The 18,763-nt window shown below is 46.3% G+C and overlaps 2 protein-coding genes across 4 annotated transcripts in view; one reads left to right on the top strand and one right to left on the bottom strand.

Moving 5' to 3' along the window:
• Positions 1-3,391: 3,391 nt before the first annotated feature.
• MBOAT4 (membrane bound O-acyltransferase domain containing 4) lies at positions 3,392-16,752 on the bottom strand. Of its 2 annotated transcripts, none has more exons than XM_053578343.1 (3): positions 16,657-16,752; positions 9,293-9,424; positions 3,392-4,716 (listed from the first exon to the last, which is right to left on the bottom strand). In XM_053578343.1, exons 2-3 carry the CDS (start codon positions 9,376-9,378, stop codon positions 3,753-3,755), a joined length of 1,050 nt encoding a protein of 349 aa, XP_053434318.1. In that variant the 5' UTR covers positions 9,379-9,424; positions 16,657-16,752; the 3' UTR covers positions 3,392-3,752. The 2 variants fall into 2 exon arrangements, with proteins under 2 accessions (XP_053434318.1, XP_053434319.1); XM_053578344.1 differs by lacking the exon at positions 16,657-16,752 and adding an exon at positions 14,688-14,806 and having other exon boundaries at positions 9,200-9,424.
• DCTN6 (dynactin subunit 6) overlaps positions 16,619-18,763 on the top strand; it is a 27,261-nt gene continuing 25,116 nt past the window's right edge. The window contains exon 1 of one of the 2 annotated variants that reach the window (XM_053578346.1): positions 16,619-16,728. In XM_053578346.1, coding sequence (XP_053434321.1) covers positions 16,706-16,728 — 23 coding nt within the window. In that variant the 5' untranslated portion in view covers positions 16,619-16,705. The remainder of the gene's footprint in view (positions 16,729-18,763) is intronic. The other variant, XM_053578347.1, reaches the window with a different exon arrangement.

The raw sequence follows: 18,763 nt of genomic DNA, 5'->3' as shown, positions 1-18,763 counted from the left end.
TCCTTCCTTAATTATTACTCATTTTAAAAAATTATCGGTGTGTAACAGACATACAGAAACTTGCACACACCTTCAGTGTATATCTGGATGGATTTTCATAAAGTGAACACACCATGTAGATAGTTCCTCAGAAGAACCTCCATAAAACAAGCACTCAGGCTGGGTTCAGTGGCTCACGCCTGTAATCCCAGCACTCTGGGAGGCCGAGGTGGGTGGACTACCTGAGATCACAAGATCCAGACCAGCCTGAGCCAGGGTGAGACCTCATCTCTAAAAATAGCCAGGCATTGTGGCCGGCGCCTGTAGTCCCAGCTACTTGGGAGGCTGAGGCAAGAGAATAATGTAAGCCCAAGAGTTTGAGGTTGCTGTGAGCTGTGACGCCACAGCACTCTACCAAGGGCAACAAAGTGAGACTGTATCCCCCCCGCCAAAAAGCAGTCATGTCTAATAGCTCTGCAATAGCCAATCATAATTTGCTTAACTATTTTCCTAACTGTTGAACGTTTTTCCTATACTAAATAATGCTGCAAGGATTATTACTTCAAATTTCCTCCTGACTTACGGTATTACTTCCCAGCCCCACCCCACTGGCTCTCGGATCATCTGAGGGTAGCATCTCAGTGACTTGTGTGTAATGCCCTTCCTGTCCTTTAATATCCTCTTCACTGTTCCCCACCCTGGGAAACCCCATTTGTCCACTATGTTTCCTCTGAGCTATTGAATGTGGTGACAGAAAGTACAGGCCACTACAAATTCAGCCATTTCTATTCGTCATGGCTCTCACTGCTCCCTGTGTCACGTTCCATGTGCTAAGACTGGGCTGTTTGCCTTAATTCGTGATATGGACCTATAACTTTCTAAGTGATCTGTAACTATTTAGTATTATCTTTATCAGGTTTTTAAGGGTTAAAAGCTTATTTGTAATTTTACATTTTTGTTTTTTTGAGACAGTTTTACTGTGTCGCCCTCGGTAGACACAGCTCACAGCAACCTCCAACTCTTGGGCTTAAGCCATTCTCTTGCCTCAGCCTCTCAAGTAGCTGGGACCACAGGTACTCGCCATAACACCTGGCTATTTTTGGTTGTCATTGTTCTTTAGTAGGCCCAGGCCAGGCTGGAACCTGCCAGCCTCGTGTATGTGGCTGGCGCCCTACTCACTGAGCTATGGGTGCCAAGCCAAGCAATTTTACACTTTGAAAAGGATGAAAGGATTGGTTTGGAGTACTTAGCAAGCTTACATACTTGTACAATGCTTCTTAGGGTGAGATAGGTGTCTCCCAGAGTTGTTATATGGTTTTAAACAGTATATAAATAAACATCTTCAATTTAAACAAGTGTGTTTATTTAGTACACTATAATTAGTACACCAAACCCAACTGGCATCAGTGCCATATCTTTGAAAGAGGGTAAGTTTTGTTTTGTTTTTTGAGACACAGTCTTAAGCCCTTGCCCTGAGTAGAGTACTGTGACATCATAGCTCACAGCAACCTCCAACTCTTGGACTCAACTGATTCTCTTGTCTCAGTTTTTTTATTTTTAGCAGAAACGGGGGTCTCACTTTTGCTCAGGCTGGTCTCGAACTTGTGAGCTCAAGGTATTCACCCACCTGGGCTTCCTAGAGTGCTAGGATTACAGGCATGAGCCACTGCGCCTGACTGAAAGAAGGTACATTTTAAAATGTAAGTTGAAAGGCTGGGCACGGTGGCTCAAATCTAGCACTCTGGGAGGCCGAGGTGTGTGGCTCTCTTGCACTCAGGAATTTGAGGCCAGCCTGAGCACAAGTAAGACCCCATCTCTACTAAAAATAGAATGGCAACTGGCACCAGTAGTCCTGGCTACTAGGGAGGTTGAGGCAGGAGGATCACCTGAGCCCAAGATTTTGAGGTTGCAGTGAGTTAGGATGATGCCACTGCACTCTAGCCAGGGTGACAGGGTGAGACTGCCTCAAAAAAAAAAAAGTTGAATTAAAATTGATTAAAGAAAAATGGTAATTCTAAAATAACACAGGTGGCAATACTTTGAAAGTGCTGGTTAAATGACCTCGCTTCAGTGCAATTGGGAGGTCCTGATACCTTTCTCTTGGTGTATCTTAAATCATAACAAAGGGAGAAATAGAGGAAGTTATTTAAGATATGCCAAGAAAAAGGAATTAGTGTTGAAGCAGTACCCTGAACCCCATAAATACATCAATGTACAAAGTTATGATTTAATAAAAAATAATTAATTAAAAAAAGAAAAAGAAATCAGACTCATCCTCAAAGTTACACTAAACAGCATTTACTTCCTGTTTTGGTCTCTTTGTAAGGCATATTTCATGAGTCAGTTTTGTATTTAACAATTATAAAACTGGTTATCAAGTCTTAGGTGGATTTTCAGTTTATTAGCATATCTCTGGGAACAACAGCCTTTTCATTTTTAGATCAAATTTTTCAAATTTCCAAATTTAGGCCAAATTTTTCAAACTTATGGATGGAGATGAGGCTCTAGCTCATGTACAAACCAATATGATGATACGTACTACCTATGATTTAGGTTTTGTTTTGGTTTTGTCTTTGTGTTGCTAAAGTTCACATTCAGTATCAAGCAGGCCAAGTGGACACTCAATTTTGGGGTGTCCATGTGCAGACCGTTTACAATTTGATTCATAGTACTTTGTGTTTTTATGTATTACTTTATTTAAACTTTGCTTCCACACAAAGATTGTAAACCCTCAGGTTTGATGTGTCTTTTTCTTTTTTGTATCCTCAGTACCAGCAGAATAGCTTGTTAAAGTAGACCCACAAATTTCTTTTTTTGTGTGAGACAGAATCTCAAGATGTCACCCTAGGTAGTGTGCTGTGGCATCACAGCTCACAGCAACCTCCCACTCCTGGGCTTAAGCAATTCTCTTGCCTCAGCCTCCCAAGTAGCTGGGACTACAAGCACCTGCCACAACACCTGGCTATTTTTCAGTTGTAATTGTCATTGTTGTTTGGGGGGTCCAGGCTGGATTCAAACCCGCCAGCTCTGGTGTATGTGGCTGGCACCTTAGCCGCTTGAGCTACAGGCACTGAGCCAAGACCCACAAATTTCTTTCTTGCTTTTTTTTTTCTTTAGAGACAGAATCTCACTTTATCGCCCTCAGTAGAGTGCTGTGCTGGCACAGCTCACAGCAACCTCCAACTCCTAGCCTTAGGCGATCCTCTTGCCTCAGCCTCCTGAGTAGCTGGGATCACAGGCACCCGCCACAATACCCAGTTATTTTTTGGTTGCAGTTTGGCCAGGGCCAGGTTTGAACCCGCCACCCTCCATATATGAGGCCGGCGCCCTGCCCACTAAACCACAGGCGCCACCCAGACCCACGAATTTCTATGGCAACTTATCAGGTATATCCATCCAATACTTTATTACAGAAAAGTTAAACATACACATTATTGATGCATCATCTGGCACTTTTTTTGAGAGAGAGAATTTCACTATGTCACCCTTAGTAGAGTGCTGTACCATCACAGCTCACAGCAACCTCAAACTCTTGGACTTAAGCAATTCTCTTGCCTCAGCCTCCCATGTAGCTGGGACTACAGGCACCCACCACAATGCCCAGCTAATTTTTTGTTGGAGTTGTTACTGTTTAGCAGGCCCAGCCAGGCTGGAACCCACCAGCCTCGGTGTATGTGGCTGGTGCCCTTACTCACTGAGCTACAGGCATGGAGCTGCATCTGGCACTTTCTAAACTGTTTCATCTTGTATAAGATGAAAGCTGGGGAAAGATGTCAGTTAAATTTGTGCTTTCTCTTCGCTATCAGAAAAAGCAGAACACAATACACCATGGGAAAGATGCTGTTGTATGAGTTGCACAGCAACCAGAGGGAGGAAAGGCTCCTGACCTCCACGGCCAGCATAATGTAGGCAATGATCAGCTGTGTGTGGGCCCAGGTGAGGGTTCTATAGAGCAGCCTCACCAGCCAGGATCTGATAAACAACTCAGCAAAGGCATGAATTAGGTAGTCAGCTTTCACCATCACAGCCCAGCAAAGGAAACCAAACAGCTGTCCTGGGTGGAGTCCATGCCACCAGGCAGAGAAGGCGAATGTCTGCAACAATGGCCAGACCCTACTGCGCTGGAATACAAGTCGTCGGAGCCACAGAGCTGTGCTTTGGTTCCACTTTCTTGTGAACAGGGATATTCTGTGGCTTGTTTCCAGTGTCCAAATGTCTGCATCAGGGACATACCCCTCCTCACCAGGGCTCTGACCAAACTCAGACCCAAAGCCTGCCGCACAGAGGACAGAGTCATCCAGTATCCAATGGGAGTAGTAGGTGAGTTTGAAGAGCCCAGCTGTGGCCCACATGGCATAGACACATTCAAGCTGCCGGCAATCAGACAGTCCCGCTCCTGCACCCACCGCCCTCCTCACGGCCACCTTTAGGCACTCTAGTCCTAGAATCTGCAGACCCCTCCAGGTCAAAGCCCAGGAAGAGTGCCTGGGACACCAAGAGCTGGATCCTTGAACACAAGCCTGAAATCGCTGGAAAGAACACAAAGGGCCTCCCAGGAGAGCAGGGAAAAAGAGCAAATAGCTGAAATACGGCAGTGCCTTCCGCAGATGCTCAGACAAAGAGCTGCTGCTCCCGATGCCTCCTGATGCTGCCTCCACTTTCCCCTCACAAATGTCCAACGAGAGGGACGTGACCCTCTGGGTCAAGAGCATGAGGGAAGAAAGAGTGATGCAGAACCTGGAAGAGATTTTTTTTTTTTTAAGTAAAAACACTGTGTATTTATTCTCTCCCTTTCCAGCCTGTCACACACGACCCCACAGGAAATGGGTTGCTCTGCTGAGATAAGAATCTCATAAGCTGCAGTGTCCCTAAAAGACTCCTGGATTAATTGAGAACCACACACTGTTCTGGTGTGAAAGTTGTCAGAATCAAAAAACACAAGGCGTCACCTGTGTTAAAAAAACAAAACAAAAAACCTTGAAAAACAGAGCCAGGGAAGGAAGGCCATGAAAAGAAGCTTCCTATGCTTGTCTGCCTGAAAACAAAAACTATCACAAGAGACCAAAGCCTACAACCTCTCACAAAAAATACTTCTTCGTGGACATCTGCTCAGCACTGCCTCTCCAGCCTCAGACAGGCGTCACCCTTGTTATTGATTTGCATAGCCAAGGATCGTCATTTCAGAACAATCATGTAATCCTCCTCGTTTTTCCCTTAAAAACCTTTCTCATCAGGCGGCGCCTGTGGCTCAGTGAGTAGGGTGCCGGCCCCATATACCGAGGGTGGCGGGTTCAAACCCAGCCCCGGCCAAACTGCAACCAAAAAATAGCCGGGCGTTGTGGCGGGCGCCTGTAGTCCCAGCTGCTCGGGAGGCTGAGGCAAGAGAATCGCGTAAGCCCAAGAGTTAGAGGTTGCTGTGAGCCGTGTGACGCCACGGCACTCTACCTGAGGGCGGTACAGTGAGACTCTGTCTCTACAAAAAAAAAAAAAAAATGGAAAGAAAAAAAAAAAGTTTAAAAAAATAAAAAAATAAAAAAAAAACCTTTCTCATCCTTCATACCCTTGCATACGAACATAGTTTACTATGGCACATGTAATTCCCATTGCAAACCCTTATTCCCAAATAAACATCATTTTATTTCCAAAAGCCTTCCTGTTTGTTATTTAGTTTGACACTACATAGGATTCAGTCAGTTATAAAGTTTATCTTTTATTTTTTTGAGACAAAGCCTCATTCTGTCACCCTGGGTAGAGCGCTGTGGTGCTGACAACAGCAATCAGTCTCCCAGGTAGCTGGGACTACAGGCACCGGCCACAACACCCAGCAGTTTTTCTATTTTTAGTAGAGGCGGGGTCTTGCTCTTGCTCAGGCTGGTCTTAAACTCTATTTTTTTTTTAATGAGACAGAGCCTCAAGCTATCACCCGGGTATAGTGCCGTGGCCCCCAGCAAACAGCAACCTCCAACTCCTGGGCTTAAGCGATTCTCTTGCCTCAGTCTCCCAAGTAGCTGGGACTACAGGCACCCACCACAACACCTAGCTATTTTTTGGTTGTAGTTGTCATTGTTGTTTGGCAGGCCTGGGCCGGATTTGAACCCACCAGCTCTGGTGTATGTGGCTGGCACCTTAGCTGCTTGAGCTACAAGCGCCGAGCCTGGTCTTAAACTTTTAAGCTCAGGCAATCCACCTGCCTCAGCCTCTCAGAGTGCTAGGATTACAGGTGTGAACCACCGTGTCAGGCCTAGGAAGTTAATCATTAGTCAGAGATGCAAATAAGAGAATAGCAAGGGGTACCGTGGGGGAAATATTGTTTGTAATCTTTCCAAGAGTGGCTTATAAACGTTGGAATCAGGAACCTGGGAGTAGTTTGCCATAGAGGGGACAAAAACTGAGTTAAGAAAAGATTATAAGGGCTCGGCGCCTGTGGCTCAAGCGGCTAAGGCACCAGCCACATACACCTGAGCTGGCGGGTCCAAATCCCAGGCCTGCCAAACAACAGTGACAACTACAACCAAAAAATAGCTGGGTGTCATGGCGGGCACCTGCAGTCCCAGCTACTCAGGAGGTGGAGGCAGGAGAATCACTTGAGCCCAGGAGTTGGAGGTTGCTGTGAGCTGTGATGCCACGGTACTCTACTCAGGGTGACAGCTTGAGGCTCTGTCTCAAAAAAAAAAAAAAGAAACCATTATAGGAAGTTGAAGATTTTAAATACGAACCAGACCCAGATTCTGCATGATTTGGGGTTTGTGCTGAGAAATGGATCAGGGTATGTTCTCAGTCACCAGCAGTTTGAGCTGTGTTCTTAACTAATGTCTTGAACTCTTCCTGCTTCACCATCGAAGACACTGCTGGCAAGATTACTGAGGAGAAGCTGAATGAAAATCACAGCAACACGTCCCATAATCAGAAATGCTGTCCTGTGGAGAAAAAATAGCTCCACTACCCAACCACTGCAGTTTCTGTCTGTGTGTCTGAGGATTTAAGGAAAACTGGCCATCCCACTTGACTTATCCTAACAGAAAGCAAAGTAGGCTCGAAATACCATCCTGCTAACTCAGCCTCAGATAGGGGCTAAAGGTTCTTGTTAAGGCCTAACCCCTGGTCCCTCAGAATGTGACTGGAGATAGGGCTTTTAAAGAGGTGATTAAAAGGAGGCCATCGGGGTGGGCCCTAAGCTGAAATGACTGGTGGGTTTTTGGTTTTTTTTATGAGATAGAGTCTCACTTTCTTGCCCTCGGTAGAGTGCTGTGGCATCACAACTCACAGCAACCTCAAACTTTTGGGCTTAATCGTAAGTAAGATTCTCTTGCCTTGGCCTCCTAAGTAGCTGGGACTACAGGTGCCCACCACGACACCCGGCTATTTTTTTTTTAGAGACGAGCTCTTACTCTGGCTCAGGCTGGTCTCAAACTCCTGAGCTCAGGCAATCCACCCATCTCAGCCTTCCAGAGTGCTAGGATTCCAGGCGTGAGGCACCACACTCAGTCCATGACTGGTGTCTTATATGAAGAGGAGATCAAAGCACAGACAGACAAAGAGCAAAGGCCCTGTGATGACACAGAGAGAAGATGGCCCTCTGCAAGCCAAGGAGAGAGGCCTTCATCTTGGACTTCCAGCCTCCAGAATTGCAAGATGAGTTTCTATTGTTTAAGCTACCCAGCCTGTGGTGCCATGCTGTGGCAGGTCTGGGTCATCCTTCCTCCCATCCAGCCACATCCAGCACCACTCGCCCTTGCAGCCTGATCAGACCTTGATTCCTACTGAAATCCTGATTCACCACATCCCATTCCGTCCCTCCCACACACCCACCTGCCATCTTGCCTTGTCCTCAGAGAAGCAAGCCTGAAGCTTTTGATGAAAACAGTCATCATAAAAAAAGAAAAGGATTCTGGGTGTCGTTGGGATGGCAAAGCAGGTGAGCCAAAGGCAGGCTAGAATCAGGTGACCCACCTAGGGTGGTTCCAGTCTCTGTTCTCTGTGCGACCATGGACCCGTGTCAACCGTACTAACCAGAGCAGCCAGGAACATTAGGCCTTTTGTTGACTCATGACAACACTTCCCTAGACTGCAATTAGCTCTTGATTTTTGTTTTGTAGATGAGGTGACTACCCGTCTTCCAGAATAAAACAGCAGAGTCTGAATGAAGATAAAACTGCCTGTCTCTGCAGCTGTCTGTCTCTGCAGCAGCCACAGAAGGCTGCAAGGGTTTAGGGCAGATCGGCACCTGCTGGCTGTGTGTGTAAAAAACCCATGCTGAGCTCAGCAAAGTGTGCTGAGTCACTTCCAGGAGGGCCTCATCTGTGGGCTCTGGGACTCCTACCTCTTCCTCCTTCTCAGACATAATGACAATTACAATTAAGTGCCAGACACCCTCTTATGTAGGTAACACGTGGTAGCGATGAGTAGTCACAGAATCACATTTGTATTCCTTCTCTCTAACAGTCACAGCAATTTGGCAAGACAGGTATTACCCCTTATTGTTTTTCCAGAAAAAAAAGAAACTGAGCCTGGGCCAGACACAGTGGCTTATGCCTGTAACCCCAGCACTCTGGGAGGCCAAGGCGGGTGGATCACTTGAGCTCAGGAATTAGAGACCAGCCTAAGAAAAAGTGAGATCCTATCTCTACTAAAAAAAAAAAAAAAAATAGGCTTGGCGTCCTTACCTGAGTGGTTACGGCTCAAGCCACATACACCAGGGGTGGCAGGTTCGAGCCCAGCCTGGGCCTGCTAAACAACAATGACAACTACAATAAAAAAAAAATAGCCGGGCATTGTGATGGACACCTATAGTCCCAGCTACTAAGGAGGCTGAGGCAAGAGAAATGCTTAAGCCCAGGAGTGAGCTATGACACCATAGCACTCTACCAGGGGGGCTCTGTCTCAAAATAAAATAAATAGTCAGGTATTGTGGTAGGCACCTGTAGTCCCAGCTACTTGAGAGGCTGAGGCAAGAGGATCCCTTTAGCCCAGGAGTTTGAGGCTTCTGTGAACTATGACACCACGGCACTCTACCCAGGATGACAGAGGGAGACTCTGTCTCAAAAAAAAGAAAAAAGAAAAACAACTGAGTCTGACAGTGGTGCAAGGACTTGCTCAAGGTCACATCCCTTCAACGTGGAAGAGTTAGGGTTCAAACAACACCCAAGTTCTCTCCCCTGCCACTATGGTGGAAGCAAAGCCCTGGACAGCTCAGCACAACAAAATGAACAGGCTGCTTTACCTCATGGAAGCAGGCTCTTGCAGATAATACTCAGTGTAGTGCAGCCCCAGATGACACAGAGTCTGCCAGCTCATCTGGAAGAGGAAAGCCCACCTGTGGACTCGCTGTGGGCCGAGGGAGCAGATGAGAGCCACGGCACAGACAGCAGGTATGAAGACCAGAGCAGCATAGGGACCCATGGCAGCCAAGGCCAGGAGGCCGCCTCCAGCCAGGAGGAAGAGATACCTGAAAGAGAAAGGACATCAGGCAAAACTAACTTAAAATAGTGGCAAATGAATCACTTCAGACCTCATTCCGGAACCGCACTGAGGCCGGCTACACCTAATGACACCTAAAACAACGACGGCTGCAACCAAAAAGTAGCCAGGCGTTGTGGAGGGTGCCTGTAGGCCCAGCTACTTGGGAGGCGGAGGCAGGAGAATCGCTTGAGCCCAGGAGTTGGAGGTTGCTGTGAGCTGTGATGCCATAGCTCTCTACCCAGGGTGACAGCTTGAGGCTCTGTCTCAAAAAAAAAAAAAGTGTTCACAATTTATTAATCCTCTTATGAAAAACTGCACACTCACTGCAGATAAAGTTGCTGTAGAATCTTTATTCCTTTTTGGCATCTGGGGTCCTCCTGACCGTCTTTATTTAGCCTTTTTGTTCCTTCCCCCAGTTTCTTAAGGCCTTTTTCTTCTCATGTGGGCCATGTCTTCTTGCGAGTCTATGCATGGGTTCATTGTGTAAATCAAGATCATAAATCTGCCTGTTGTCTTGCCACCACCAATACGGGGTCAGTATCCAAATACCAAGATGACATCTGGTATGGCTTGTACACTTTGGCTCATTTGCCCCAATTTCTTTCTTAGTACTATTGCCTTCCCAGGGTGAAGGACTTGCATGTCCTTCAACATGTCCCATGTCCACGAGGTAGTCAATTGATTGTGAACTTCCCAGTCCAAACAGCTGCTTCACAACAGCAGTCGATCCTCAAACAGACAGGCAGGAAAAGGGGGGTATGTTATAAAACACCCACACTATTCCCCACAGGCAGCCAATGAAAGAGTTGCAGCCAATTTCACATGGAGAGGAAGAACGTATTTATACCTGTGCACCACCTTTCTGTCTCTGAGTCTCTCACCTCTTCTCATCCATGAGAGGGACATACTTCCAACTCTCTAAGTTCTCTAAGGTCTTTGTTCTTTTTTTTTTTTTTTTAGAGACAGAGTCTCAGTTTGTCGCCCTCGGTAGAGTGCCGTGGCATCACAGCTCACAGCAACCTCCAGCTCTTCGGCTTAAGCGACTCTCTTGCCTCAGCCTCCCGAGTAGCTGGGACTACAGGCGCCCGCCACAACACCCAGCTATTTTTTGTTGCAGTTTGGTTGGGGCAGGGTTTGAACCCGCTACCCTTGATATATGGGGCCGGCGCCCTACTCACTGAGCCATAGGCACCGCCCCAGGTCTTTGTTCTTAAACAAAATTTCTCTTTGTTATATTTAAAAAACAAAATTGGGCCGGACACAGTGGCTCATCCCTGTAATCCTAGCACTTGGGAGGCCGAGGTGAGTGGATTGCCTGAGCTCACAGGTTCAAGACCAGCCTGAGCCAGAGCAAGACCTTGTCTCTAAAAACAGCCAGGCATTGTGGCAGACACCTGTAGTCCCAGCTACTTGGGAGGCTGAGGCAAGAGAATCGCTTCAGCCCAAGAGTTTGAGGTTGCTGTGAGCTATGATGCCACAGCACTCTACCGAGGGCGACAAAGTGAAACTGTCTCAAAAAAAATTTAATTAATTAAAATAAAATAAAAACTAAAACACCCACACTGATGACGTGTGTGGCCCATGCCTCCCTCAGAAGCCAAGTGTAAGGATCTACAGAGGACGGGCTGGAGAGTTCACATTATGTGGACTTGGTTCTTCTTTCTGCATCCTATGGAGGTTTGTTTGTGTGTTTGTTTTCATTGGTGCCAAATTAATAAAGCTGAATGAAGTGAGAAAAAGTGTGAAACAGGGACTGACTGGTCTGGGATGGGGAAACTGAGTCAAGGAGGCCTAGATATCTCTACCAACTCAGAACCAGGAAACACCGACGTGGAGTGAAGGTGTATCACGGCTCCGGGCACAGTGCCAGACACATGCTGGTAAGAATCACTTTCTTTCTTGAGGGTGGGGGGGCAGGAGGCATCTCATTGTGAGAGGCATTATCACCCACAAGCCCTGGGCTATTTCTGCTCTTCTCTTTGAGTCTATGCTTGGGGTAACTTCCCACCACAGCACCCCAAGCTGTGGTTCAAGCCTTCACTTCCCTGCTGTGAGAAAATAAAGGGGAACACTTCAACTCCTAACACAGCAGAGGTAGAAGCCTGAAGCAACCCTCCCAACCGGAGGGGATCTGTAAACATTAAAATGTCTACATGTGTACAACATATGATATATGGTTTATCAATTGCTTATTTCATTCTAAGCATTGTGCTAATAATCCTTTATTAGAAACATCTTTACACATCCTTAAAATAACCCTGTAATACAGATAATATTGTTTCCATGTTACAGAACAAGACAGGGCACTTGGAAGTTTTTCACATATGCAAGGACACTTGGTTTGCTGAGGGAGTTAGGACTCATCAGGCTAAATACAAAGTGAGCGATCTTAACCCTAATGTAACTCCATGAGATTAACATTTATTTGTGCACTTGACTTGGTTTATAGTTTTGTGGTGCTTTCTCTATAGGAAACTTCTTTCCAATTGTTCCTCTACCACCATCTTTCATAAACCAAGGTAAGGGCTGTCAGCCAGGGGTCAACATATGATAACATAACAACTTAATCAAACTCAGCAATCCTGACTGTTACATACAGCTAGAATTTATTTAAGAGACCCCATTAAATAAAAATCCTAATATCAGAATAAGTGAATTATTAGGAAGTGATCCTGTGGCAACAGATTTTCACTTTGCAAGAGAATATTCCATAAAACCTTTTTAAAAATAGGGACTGTCTCTACTGTATGGAGGTTGATTTTTTTTTCTTTTTTGAGACAGTCTCAATCTGTCACCTTGGGTAAAGAGCTGTGGTGTCATACCTCACAGCAACCTCAAACACTGGGGCCTGAATAATCCTCTTCCCTCAGCCTCCAGAGCCTTATGCAATAGGTGCTTACCACTATGCTTGGCTAGTTTTTCTATTTGGGTAGTGATGAGGGTCTTGCTCTTGCTCAGGCTGGTCTTGAACTCCTGAGCTCAAGCAATCCACCTGCCTCGGCATCCCACAAGTTAGGGAATTCTAACTCCCTCACTAAACCCAGTGTCCTTGTGTATGTGAAAAACTTCCAAGTTCCCTGGGATGCTAGGATTACAAGCTTAAGGCACAGCGCTCAGCTGGTTATTTGATATTTTTATAAAAATTACTATCAAGTTATCAAATCTCTAGTGACAATAATTTTGAAGCCCAAACTGAGATATTGCTAATGTAACAAGATTCATTTTGACTTAATTTCTGAGAAAACATACACCCATTTTAAAAATCACATTTAGTTATAACATATTGATGTAATTTGTTGTTTGTTTGTTTGTTTTTTTTAAGAGACAGAGTCTCACTTTATTGCCCTCGATAGAGTGATGTGGCATCACAGCTCACAACAACCTCCAACTCCTGGGCTTAGGTGATTCTCTTGTCTCAGCCTTCCAAGTAGCTGGGACTATAGGCACCCGCCACAATGCCTGGCTATTTTTTGTTGCAGTTTGGCTGGGGCCAGGTCCAAACCCGCCACCCTTGGTATATGGGGCCGGTGCCCTACCCAGGCCCAGGCCAGGTTTGAACCCACCAACCTCGGTGTATGTGGCCGGCTCCCTAACCACTGAGCTAAGGGCGCCTCCCTATCACTTTTTAATAAAGTAAAATTTTATATAAAATTACATCAATATGTGAGTGGTGCCTGTGGCTCAAGCGGCTAAGGCACCAGCGACATACACCTGAGCTGGCGGGTTTGAATCCAGCCCGGGGCCCAACAAACAACAATGACAGCTGCAATAAAAAAATAGCCAGGTGTTGTGGCAGGCACCTGCAGTCCCACGTACTTGGGAGGCAGAGGCAGGAGAATCACTCGAGCCCAGGAGTTGGAGGTTGCTGTAAGCTATGATGCCAGCTCACTCTACCCAAAGTGACAGCTTGAGGCTCTGTCTCAAAAAAAAAAAAAAATATATATATATATATATAAATATATATATAGCCGGGCGTTGTGGCAGGCACCTGTAACCCCAGCTACTCAGGAGGCTGAAGCAAGGGGATTTCTTGAGCCCAAGAGTTTGAGTCACTGTGAGCTATGATGTCACAGCACTCTACTGGGGTGACAAAGTGAGGCTCCGTCTCGAAAATTATATATATGGCAGTGCCTGTGGCTCAGTGGGTAGCGCACCGGTCCCATATACTGAGGGTGACGGGTTCCAATGTGGCCCCAGCCAAGCTGCAACAAAAAAATAGCCAGGGAGGCTGAGGCAACAGAATCGCCTAAGCCCAGGAGTTGGAGGTTGCTGTGAGCTGTGATGCTACAGCACTCTAACGAGGGCAATAAAGTGAGACTCTGTCTCCAAAAAAAAAAAAACAGGGGGGCTGGCACCTGTGGCTCAGTGAGTAGGGCGCCAGCCCCATATAATGAGGGTGGCAGGTTCAAACCCAGCCCTGGCCAAACTGCAACAACAACAACAACAACAAAATAGCCAGGCATTGTGGTGGGCACCTGTAGTCCCAGCTACTCGGGAGGCTGAGGCAACAGAATCGCCTAAGCCCAGGAGTTGAAGGTTGCTGTGAGCTGTGATGCCACAGCACTCTACCAAGGGTGACAAAGTGAGACTCTGTCTCTAAAAAAAAAAATATATATATATATATACACATATACACACACACACACACATATATATATACACACACATATATGGCATAGATGTACCCAGTTGAGGAATTCCTGCACCATCAAAACAACCACCTCTCCCCAAAGTTTATTTTCATTTATTTGCCTTCTTTTTTTCATTTTCTTCTTTTTTGTTGTTTTTAGAGATACTGTTTTGCTCTGTCACACGGGCTGGAGTGCAGTGACATCATTATAGCTCACTACGACGTTGAACTACTGAGCTCAAGTGATCCTCTTGCTTCAGTTTCCCATGTACCTGGGATTACAGACAAATACCACCACAACCGGCTAATTTTAAAATTTTTTATAGAAAGGGCGTCTGATACACTACCCAGGCTAGTCTCTCAAAATCCTGGCCTCAAGAGATCCCCCATTTAACGTGAACCTATCAAACTTTGAGTCAATGCAAACATGATATCAATTTCCAGTTCAGTTTTACTCTATTATACATAATCATTACCAACCAATCAATAAACAGCAGCAGTGATAATAAGTTTCAAACAAGCATAATTAATACGTGGTCTTCATATCTGCAGTCAACTCTGTGCTTTTTGCCTCTATACTATTCCTAGATGTAGGAGCAAAATTAGCCATCCAGCCTACCTGGCACAAGCAGAAAATGAATCCTCGGTGCAGAGATAATTAAACAGAAGCGCGAAAGGAAGTGCAGCCCCCTGATAAAGTGATACAGGATGAATGAAAAACAGCTGAAGCCAATCCATGCTGAACTAGCACAAAAGATACTGTCCTTTCCGGAGTCCTTAACTGGTGCCTTCCTAGAGGAGAAATCTCACCCAGGCTCTCTCTGCTCTTTTTATCTCATGTCAGAGGGCCTGGGTTAGCAAAAGGCAAACAAAAGCACCGCAGTATAAAAGTTGGCTTTCTGATAAAGATAACTGCACTATGGAAACCCAAACACATTTCGGTGTTATATTAATAATGACATCTACTAAAACCATTGCTTTCAAAAGCTGTGGTTTTGTTTAGTTTACATAGGATATTGTTTGCCTCTCTAGGCATCATACTGTCATAGTTTCTTCACTAAGCTAATGACAAATCTCATTTTCCATTTGTAGACAGACAACTCCCTGGACTGGAAAGGGGGAACAGGAACATGAGCAGGAGGGAAGTAAGATCTTAAGGCAAAAATCAAGGTTCCCCTTCCTCACCGTCCCTCCTTACGCAACTTTTATTTTCATACCAACATCCCTTAGATATCTATTTCTCGATTCATTTATTGTCTGCCCCCTACTAAGATGTGAGCCTTACATGTGAAGGACTTTGTTTACTGGATCTAGCTGAGAGGTAGGTTATGGAAGTACTTTGGACTTTAACAGGAATGGGAAATAAAACAACTGGATTTGGCTTTTAAAGTATGATTTTGACTACAAGAGAATGGCTTGCATTGGGGTTCGGGGGGAGGATGGGGACATTATTTTAGAGGTCAAAGGTGGAAGGAGCAGCAAAAAGGGGAGAGATGTGGAGGCTGGGATCAGAATAGAGAGTTATAAATAGTGTAAAGTGGTAGGCTGAGGCCTCAAAGCTAGGACGGGCAGAACCCGTAGATTATTTAGTATGTAGGGGTGAGAGGTAAGGAGTATCATTTACATGTGTAGGGGTGAGAGGTAAGGAGTACCGGGAAAGACTCCAGTGTATGACTTGAGCAACTGGGCAAATGGTAGATTATTTCATTGAAATGGGGATCAAAGGTGCAAATGGTTGGAGAACTTGGGCGTTAATTGAAAGCTCTGTTCTTTCTAGACAGTTTAGATAAGACTTTGAGGAATACAAGTGCAGACGTCTATCAAATAAGCACACATCAGCTTGAAGCTCGACAGGGAGGACAGAACTAGAGATACTAATTCGAGAGAAAGCCAGCAAGTGGAGGGCACTTTTTCCCCCCGAGACAGAGTCTCACTTTGTCGCCTTCGGTAGAGTACCGTAGCGTCATAGCTCACAGCAACCTCAAACTTTTGAGCTCAAGCGATCTCTTGCCTCAGCCTCCTAAGGAGCTGGGTCTACAGGTGCCCGCCACAAAGTCCAGCTAGTTTTAGAGACGAATCTTCCTCTGGCTCAGACTGGTCTCGAACTTGTTACCTCAGGCGATCCATCCTCCTTGGCCTCCCAGAGAAATGTACGGCACTTAACCTATGGGAAGGCTGAGCCCATACAGAACCAGAAAAGGGCCGGGGCCTAGCAGGAGGAGCCTTAATGTAACAAAGGGCGGCAGCCACTTAAGAGGACCATTCGGGGGAGGTTGGAGGAACCCCAGCAGGGCAGAATCGCGAATGTAGAAGGGAAAGGGTAAAACAAAAGTCATAATGGTACTCGTCCGGTCGCGACAGAAGGTGTTTTAAATTTGATTTAACGATCACAGGACAAGCCTAAAATCGGGCGGCCGAGCTCCGCCCCTCTCACAATCCCGGGAACCAGGCATAGAGCAAACAAGAGAGGCTGCGAGCCTCCCCGCCCACCGCACACAGGCCCCGCCCCCAGAGCACCACCCCCGCGAGGCTCCGCCCCTCCCGACCCCGCCAGGCTCTCCAATCGCGTATAGAAATCATCGCTCTACCCAGGCGGCAGTGTCGATCTCGGCTCCAGTTGGAGACTGGGGCCGTACTATGGCGGATAAGGCTCAGAAAAGGTGGGTCTATTGCTTGAGAAATTCCTGTTCTCCACTCTCCGTAGGGCTAGAACCGGCTCCTGGTCGCCAATGGTGGGGACAGAGAGGGTGTCTTATCTCGGGCGTTCGGGCTGATGATACCTAAGGCGCAGACCAGGAGTTCACTGAGGGAGGAGGCGACGGAGTGGGGGTGGGGAGGGTTGAGAAGGGACACGGAATCGGTGTCTGGAAGGTTTTTGATCTTCTATCTTGCCGTCCTTTCTGTGTATACGCCTGCGCAGAAGGGGTCTCCGGGCGGGGCTGCGGGGAAAGAATGACGTCGGCCCCTTTCCCGGGCCCTCCGGGAGGCCGCGCCTCTTCTACCCCTTTGATGGCTGCGCTGCGCGGGCTGTGTCCCGGGCGGCCTGCGGCCGCGTCCTCTGCTAGGCGCTGCGAGACACCCAAGGTAGTGCGGGCCCCATCCTGTTCCCTTCCTCTATTTCGTGGGTGACGTGTATCACCTGGCTCGGGTCGTTTGTCACAAAGGCTGCCTCTCCTAGTCTAGAACTGACATAGTCTGGAACTGTGCCCGGCGTGGACCAGCGCCTTTGTAAACATATGAGGGCGGAATTGTGGCTTCTTGTCCAGCAGGTGTCATTGTTGGGACTGTTGGTGGAAAGAAACGGCTTGGATGAGAGAAATGCACAAGTGAAGCAGTGTTGACCACCCTGTCCAGCGGTCACTAGACTGAATTTAAAAGACCTGTTTGTCGCAACCCAGTGCGCAGCATTATGACTTCGTTTACCCTTTCCCTTCGACATTCGCGGTCCTGCCTTGCTGGGGTTCCTCCGACCACCCCCGAATGGTCCTCTTCAGTCTTGGCCGCCCTTTGTAATTAAGGCTCCTCCTCCTGGTCCCCGCCCTTTTCTATATGGGCTTATCCTTCCCACAGGTTAAGTGCCCTCCACCAGCTAGTTTATCAATATCTCTAGTTTTGTCCTCTGCGGAGCTTCCCGCTGAAGTGTGCTTGTTTAATGGAATACTTGACGTCTCCAGTTCGAAGCCTCAGTCTTACCTTTTTTTTTTTTTTTTTTTTTTAAGAGACAGGGTTTCTCCCTTTATTGCTCTGGCTAGAGTGCAGTGGTGTGATCAGTAACTCACTGCAGCCTCAAACTCCTGGGCTCCAGCGATCCTTGTGCCTCAGTCTCCTGGGTAGCTGGAAAACCACAGGCGCGCGCCACCATGCCTGGCTAATTTTTTAAAAAGTGTTTTGTAGAGACTTGAACTCCTTGAGCTCAAGCAATCCTCCCACCTCGCTGCTGTCTCTTTTTGGAAAAAAAAAAAAAATCATTGTTTCTGATGTCATAAATTAAAATTTGGGTTTTCTGCTTAAGCAGGTAATTTGTAATCTATTTTAATAAGCTAAAGGGGAACAGATGTGTTATAAACATTAAGTACAGTATGTAGTAACATGCAGTGAAGATGAATATATTGTTAATATGTTATTTTAGTAGGACTGAAGGTGAGCCTTCTACCCCCAGCTCTCCCCTCAGTTTCAAGTTGCAGTGGAGTCCACAAGGAGATGCAGGAACCACAGAACCACAAAATCTAGTTGGTCTAGTGGTCTAGTTGGTCTAGTGGTGAATTTAATTGTCTTCCAGAGAAGTGTGATGACACAAACACTGCCTGAGACCGCGCCCTTGGGCATAAAACTCACGGCAAGGCATAAAGGCTGGGTTAACTAGTGTGATGAAAATATTTAAAATTGTATATAAAACCAGTGTATGGTGCCCCATGATTGCATTAATGTACACAGCTATGATTTAATTAAGAAAAAAAAACAAAAACTCAAGGCAAGGGGCACTTGTGAGTTTTTTCTACTTTGTTGCCCAGGACAAGTTAAATGAGAGATAATGGTCTTTTCAAAATGAGGAGCCTGAGGGAATGGAAAATCGCAATGAAAAATCAGTTCTAAAACAAAAGACATTTTAGAAAGACTAACTTATTTGACCTATGTTTAATAAAATTTCATATTTTAACAACCCCACTGAAATGAAAAGTATCAGAAATGGCATTT

Source organism: Nycticebus coucang, chromosome 24 (genome assembly GCF_027406575.1).
Source record: "Nycticebus coucang isolate mNycCou1 chromosome 24, mNycCou1.pri, whole genome shotgun sequence".
Lineage (NCBI taxonomy): Eukaryota > Metazoa > Chordata > Mammalia > Primates > Lorisidae > Nycticebus > Nycticebus coucang.
The sequence above is the reverse complement of the archived record's forward strand: the minus strand, read 5'-3'. Positions and strand labels throughout refer to the sequence as shown.

Bases quoted from the DNA above. Each gene is read 5' to 3' on its own strand.
- MBOAT4 (XM_053578344.1), bottom strand. From the start codon at position 14,806: ATGGATTGGCTTCAGCTGTTTTTCATTCATCCTGTATCACTTTATCAG. The intron at 9,425-14,687 runs GTAGGCTGGATG...TTTCTCTTTCAG, and splicing joins TCATTTTCTGCTTGTGCCAG to GTATCTCTTCCTCCTGGCTG. The intron at 4,717-9,199 runs GTAAAGCAGCCT...AATCTCTTCCAG, and splicing joins CAAGAGCCTGCTTCCATGAG to GTTCTGCATCACTCTTTCTT.